The sequence below is a fragment of the Poecilia reticulata genome, linkage group LG2, assembly GCF_000633615.1.
Source record: "Poecilia reticulata strain Guanapo linkage group LG2, Guppy_female_1.0+MT, whole genome shotgun sequence".
Taxonomy (NCBI): Eukaryota; Metazoa; Chordata; class Actinopteri; order Cyprinodontiformes; family Poeciliidae; genus Poecilia; species Poecilia reticulata.
This window is the reverse complement of record NC_024332.1, coordinates 804345-810742: the sequence shown is the minus strand read 5'-3', so window position 1 is coordinate 810742 and position 6398 is coordinate 804345. Positions and strand designations below refer to the sequence as shown.

At 38.1% G+C, this 6398-nt stretch overlaps 2 protein-coding genes across 4 annotated transcripts in view; one reads left to right on the top strand and one right to left on the bottom strand.

The window, feature by feature from the left end:
* Window positions 1-577: 577 nt before the first annotated feature.
* Window positions 578-6398, top strand: part of LOC103476590 (gap junction beta-6 protein-like) — a 16852-nt gene continuing 11031 nt past the window's right edge. For 2 of the 3 annotated variants that reach the window (XM_008429072.1, XM_008429063.1), the window contains exons 1-2: window positions 579-632; window positions 857-963. The gene's annotated coding sequence lies outside the window, so the exon portion shown is untranslated. Of the gene's footprint in view, window positions 633-856; window positions 964-6398 lie in introns of all 3 variants that reach the window. The other variant, XM_008429075.1, reaches the window with a different exon arrangement.
* On the bottom strand, window positions 3739-6211 carry sap18 (Sin3A-associated protein). The gene is made up of 4 exons (XM_008429038.1): window positions 6030-6211; window positions 4299-4408; window positions 4096-4218; window positions 3739-4010 (listed from the first exon to the last, which is right to left on the bottom strand). The coding sequence occupies exons 1-4, from the start codon at window positions 6099-6101 to the stop codon at window positions 3854-3856; spliced, it is 462 nt and encodes a 153-aa protein (XP_008427260.1). The 5' UTR covers window positions 6102-6211; the 3' UTR covers window positions 3739-3853.

Below are 6398 nucleotides of genomic sequence, written 5' to 3'. Positions count from 1 at the left end.
ATGTGGTTTTTTGGCATAAAAGACAAAACATTTGTAAAAATAAATAAATAAAAAGAAAGAAAGAAAAGAAAATTTTTTTTAAAAATGTATTTAAAAATCTGGAAAGTTCTTAAACTGCTGTATTTTACATCAAATACAAGTATAATATAAAGAGAGAATTACAACTCTGTCTTTTATTGGAAAGTTTTGACTTTTGTAAATACACATTTGTCTTGAGAAATTTGAACTTTATTCTGAAAAATACAACTTCCTTCCTTCTCGATAGTTCCAATTTTCCCTTAACTTTTTAAATTTCTACTGGCGCTATGGTGGCATTTTTTACTTTTTAAAAATATTTCTACTTTGTTCTCAATACGTTTTCACGTTAGTAGTGGAAACACACACAATTATGTTGATTGTTCTCATATATGGAAACGTCCCGTCTTGTTTTCAAAGTATTTTTGCACAGATATAATTTTAAATTAAATCAATGCTTATTTCCAAATCATTCTCTGCCTCATACTAATGTCTGATTGTCCTAAAACACCTGCCACTAAGGCTAAGTCGGCTAGGCGTTTTGAACTGCTTAATGGTTGCCATGGAGATTAAGAGATTTCTCAAACATGCATGAAAGACTCAAAACAACACTCCAGGTTTGTTTTTGATGATTATATATCATAATAACATGATGTAAAGCTAAAAAAAAGTAGATTTTACATAATAACGATCCTTTAAAATTAGTATTCAGTCCATAAATGGTGAAAGTTCATCTCGTAGCTATCCTAATCATAAAGTATATTCATACTTTAGACTGTTAGAACGGCCCAGTCAAAGTTTTCATTGCATTTGTTCACTTAAAGATGTGTTGTTTTTCCAGGAAGCTCCTTTGGTGGAGTTTGGTGGGTGCAGGTCAGCGCCTGTAGGAATCAGAGGCTTCTGGGTGAACTCATCCTCCTCGGTGGTCTGTGTGCGCACGCAAACCTGGTAAATCATGTTTAACACGGCAGCCACAGGCTAAAGCTTACAGAACATGGCAGACTCAGACACACGCACACAGTCGAAGGGGTTTAATCGGGGGTGTCTGCACGCAAAGATGCTGCAGTCAAATCCAGCCCAGTGGAAGAGATTGTGCCCAAGCACATCAGACGTAACACAGGGTTAGAAACAGAAGAGGAATTAATAAGAATCTGYCAACAAATTATTAAATCAATACTTTATGCACGAGGTTATCTGTTACGAACGGCAGAAAGGCTGTAAACAGAGMGTGACCTTTCGCATCAGGCCACATGCTTACACAACCAGATAGCAGCACCTGCGGGTKTTACAGGAAGAGAGGTTAGCATGCTGATATGCTGTTAGCTCACAAAGTTGAACCAAAGTGGTGTTGAAATGAGTTACAAGCAGCAGAGGATTTCAAAAAAGCTGCAGATCAGATGAAGATCAAGATTACTTTAAGCTCATTGTAACCACGTTTTGGGAGTTTATAGTAATGCTTTTTGTTTTCGATTGATGATAAATTGCACTGAATTGTAGCTTGTTATACTGCTTAAATCTGCATTTTAAGAAAAGATTAGCAAAAGGATCAAGCAGTGGATTTTTTTAGGGCGGCTGTGGCTCTGAGGGTAGAGTGGTCGTCTTGTGACCAGAAGGTCCAGGGTGCAATTTAACATGAAAACCGTGTAGAAAATGGATAAAAGAAGAACAATCCATGAAACTATGAAAACAGAGAACTTAATCAGAAATCATTTCTGATTAAGTTCATTAAGTACATACAATGCAGAATTGTATGTAACACATCTCTGCATATTTTTCATTGCTTGCAATATCCCTGACTAGTTCAGACGTGCGCAAAGCTCTTTCAGACAGATTTCAAATCAACAATTTTTGTAATTGCATTTTGGAGAAAATGTCTGATACACCAAGATACGGCAGTGGAGAGATGGGGCTCCATCTCTCCAACCCTGAAGGCCTGATAAAACCTGCATACGATGCCTTCATGGAAGAAATCCAACATTTGAGCTCCCTTCTGGAAATGGAGATTGCCAGAAGGTCTGAAGACAATGAGAAAATGGCCAACCTGGAGGCAGAGCTGGAAGAGACCAAGCTCGAGTTGGAAAGAGAGAAAGCAAAGTGGAACCAGCRCCAAAAGTCCAGRTATGAGATGGATATTATGGTGTTACAAGAACGGCTAATTGAGGAAAGAAAAGATCATAGAAAGACATCAGAGGAAGATATGGCACTGATTGAAGACCTGAGAGCAACGAATGCCGTTCTCCAGTTAAACCATGACAAAGAAGTMCAATTCCTGCAAGGCGATAAAAAACGTTTGCAGAAGAAATTTTGTGATATGAAACAATCCTACCATGACTTTATTGGCAAATATGAAATTGATGTTAATRAACTGAATCAAGAAGTTGAAAGAATTAAGCAGGAGGTTATCCAAGAGAAAGACACGAACTTAGAGACGGTTAAAGAAAATCAGAAAGTYATCAATGACCTGAGGGCTCAAAATGAGGAGCTCTKTCAGAAGATGTCTGGAGAAATTAAAACCCTTAACAAAAGGGAAAAGAACATCCTTGATGAACTCGATAAAGTTCAGTTTTCATACAACAAGCTAAAGACCAAATATGAAAACGATGTCATGGAATTGGAGAAACAGGCTGAAACGTACCAGCAAGTTATAAAACAGAGGGAAAATAATCTTTTAGATTCAGAAGAGAAAGAAAAGCTAATCGAGGGTGAGATAGAGAAATTTAAAGGTTTGTACCTGGAGGAAAATAATCGCTATGAATCTGATGTTACAGCATTAAAACTGCAAGTAGAAAAATACCAGCAGGAAATTAGTAGCCTAAAAGAGGAATTGAAAAAGGAAAAAGAGATTCAACTGCTTAAAAACAGAGGATAAAAACACCACCATCGCTTTAACAGAGGAAGATTCACAGAACCAGGTCGACCAGGTTAAAGASACAAGAGAAGACGTTTCTTCTCAGCAGGAACTCTTTTCAGAATCGCTGCCTGGTTGTTCCACGGATCTGGAACCTGTAGAGACAGAGACYACAGGAGAAACCATCCCAGAGGATTTGGAAAAAGCTACGGATGGTAAAAAGAAAAAATCTAMATTTTCAATCTGGAAGAAGATACRGAGCACTCTAGGATTCAAGAAGAAAAAAAGTGAAGATAATAAAACTCAAAYCTAATATTCATAATTTTGACTAGAGAAAAGATGGAGGTTGTTGCCAGTGTGAACGGGGCGCCCTGCGACCCTCCGTCAAGAGGAAATTTAAAACTTCAAGTCCCCCCCGCTTTCCTCCATTGACAAACTAGAAAATAGATCCCTTCCCAACCCAATTGGAAAAATCGTGGGCAGCACGGTGGTGCAGCGGCTAGCGCTGCACCTTCACAGAGGCCGTCTGTGTGGAGTTTGCATGTTCTCCCCGTGTTTGCGTGGGTTTTCTCCGGGTGCTCCGGTTCCCCCCACATCTCCCAAAACATGTCGGTCAGGTCAGTTGGTCACTGTAAATTGCCCCAAAAGAGTTTAAGAAACTCCAAACACATTAAACTYGTAAAATGAGTTGAATTAGCCGTTCGTTAGCCCTTTTCCCTTCACTGTTTCAGTGGAAGACGGCACAACAACTCGGCTCAATGTTTATGGGTCATTGACTTATAAGGACACACACACACAATTACTTCTAATTACTAAAGTTTTACAGAGAAACTCATAATAACTGTCAGTAAAAATGAGACTTAGTCTTTGGGGGAAAAAAACCAACAAAACAACAGGTTTATTAAACATCAAGTTTTATAAAATGAGTGAAACAATTCAAGATGAGAAAACACAAAATAAAGATCCATCTCTCAGAGTGTGTGAGGGCGCTCAGAAAGGCCTCATGCGCGGGTTGAGGGGCGGCGCTCTGTTGGGCGGCGTGATGGCTATATCCAGGTAGTCTCCAATCTGGAAACGCTGAGACTGCAGCGTCATGGCATCATCCAGGCCCTTCCTGCCGGACACAGTGCTGCCGATCTCCTTCAGCCTGAAAGTGATCAGTTAAGATCAATAACCTGCTATTCCTCTGATCAACCCGTCTAGTCAGCACAGATTTGTAGAGTTAGACTTACTTGTACATCTTTACTCTTGGATCAGGGAAGACGATGGCGAAACTGAAGTGAGTCCCCTTTTTCCTGGCTTCTGGATACACTTCCTTTACTAAACTGGTGAGCTCCTTCAATGTAGCGTCCATCCTGCAACACATACAGTCAACAGTTCAGCTCAATTTTCACTTCTGTGACAAGTAAATACAGACAAGCCGACAAAATGTTACCATGTGTATATCTGGAGCTCACTGGAGGGCACATTGCCCCGAGCAAATTCGTCTGATCTGTGGTGTCGCCCACTGTTGGTGGTAAATACTCGCAGCAGAAGGGGGCAAGTCTGCAGCAAACGAGAAAGTAAAGCATAACTTTTAACATAAGCAGTGCAGAAACAGTCCAAAAGTATTCTACCCAATCAAATGATCTTATAAATACAAGTTAGTGTTCAAACTTTACTTTAATAAACACTGTTTGTCTTTAAATAATGGTTTTGAAAGGGTTCAATCCATCAGGACTGCCATCTAGTGGCAAAACCAAGTTACTACAAGTCAACTTTTGTTTATGAGAAACAGATATTAATTAAAAACTTTTTTAATCGTTCTTACATGTAAAAGTTGACAAATAAAACATGAATATATGCATTAATATGTTCATTTATTCCTGTGCTGTGAGGGAAATTATTGATATTTATGTCAAAATACACCAATAACTTTAACAAAGCCGATCAATACAGAATTTACTGGTGCAGAGCAGGCAGGTTGGCCAGGGTAAATACCATAATAAAACACACACACACACACACACACACACACACACACACACACACACACACACCTATTGACACATTGAAAGTACAACCGTATATATATATATTAGGGCCATTGCAGATAGGAAAAAAAAAAAACTCTGAAATTTCTTCAGAAAAAAATAATTCCAAAGTTTCAAAAGTAGAAGATTTGACACTAAATTGGTATTTTTCTTACATTTTGTCAGCTTTAGTTCAATTAAAATCACTAGCAATAGTCAAACTTGGACATGCCATCTCCATAGTAACACATGGTTGAGGCAGCATCATGCCGAGGGGCTGCTTTCATTGAGCAGGGACAGGTTAGATGGATGGTATTAGATAGAGGGCAAAACTATTAGATTTGGATTGTATTATTCTAAAATGAACAAGAATCCTTCAAAATACAGCCTAAACTAATATATAAATAAATATTCCTGAGTTTTGAAAAGAGTAATATTAGCAAGCTTTCTTTTGGTTTGAAAACCAAAATGTTTATTCAACTCTGAATTAGATTATTTTATATATAAAACAGAATATTAAAAGTAAAGTTTAATTTCTGATAAAGGTGCTTTGTTTTGTAATATTTCAAAAAAATGCCACATGAGTCATTAGCCCCCCGTTTAATGTTTGCCTAAAAAAGTCTAAAGGTTTCACATATGAAAGATTATACAAGTATTTTAGAGTTTGAACCAGAAATCAGATCTACTAAAACAGGCGGAATAGCCTTTTGCTAAAAAGACCTTCATTTCGGCGTCGGACATAAAACTTGATTCTAATTTTAATTCAAAAATAGTGCAAATATAGACTTTCGAGAAGAAAGTTATAACAGTACATGACATCAAATCAACATATTTTTAAGATAAACATAAAATTAAACGTCTTTTGATGCTCACGCTGAATAGCCATTAGCTAGCACGGCATTAGCTAGCACGACACGTTGACGTTTCGTTATTTACCTGCTTCCCACCGCCACCCCCCTTGGTTATTGAATAGCTTCACATTACCACAGCAATTTTTCACATAATTTAAATACTGTGATGCATTTGATCTAATATTACAAATACCGTTCAGTAGTTTGTTTTCTGATATTAGCATCAAATGCTAACTAGGTTAGCTCGGGGTACAGAAGGAAAACAAGCAGAGGAGGATTCCGGAGTAAAATGCTGTTATTTACCTTTTCCCGATCGATGGGTTTCTCTGGCTCCTTCTTTATTTCCTCCTGTGTAATCCGCGATTCAAGCGCCATTGTTATTTATTAATAATACAGTCATACAGCGAGGTCTGCCACCGTCCTCTTTCTGTAGCTGCAGCAACGAAACAAGGTGGAGAACGACTTCTTCTTCTTCTTGAATTTTTTGGCGGTTGGCAAACAACGTTCTGTTGCTCACTACCGCGACCAGCTGGTGAGGTTTGCGAGTCAGAATGGAAATATAATTCAAATTCGCTTAAAAATATGTATTCTTATTAAAACTGTCGCTACCAACAAATATTGACAACAAAAACTGTAAGCCATGCAGTGGTGGGAAGTAACGAAGTACAAGTA

Bases quoted from the DNA above. Each gene is read 5' to 3' on its own strand.
- sap18 (XM_008429038.1), bottom strand. From the start codon at position 6,101: ATGGCGCTTGAATCGCGGATTACACAGGAGGAAATAAAGAAGGAGCCA. The intron at 4,409-6,029 runs GTAAATAACAGC...CGTTTGCTGCAG, and splicing joins AACCCATCGATCGGGAAAAG to ACTTGCCCCCTTCTGCTGCG. The intron at 4,011-4,095 runs GTAAGTCTAACT...GATCACTTTCAG, and splicing joins CCAAGAGTAAAGATGTACAA to GCTGAAGGAGATCGGCAGCA.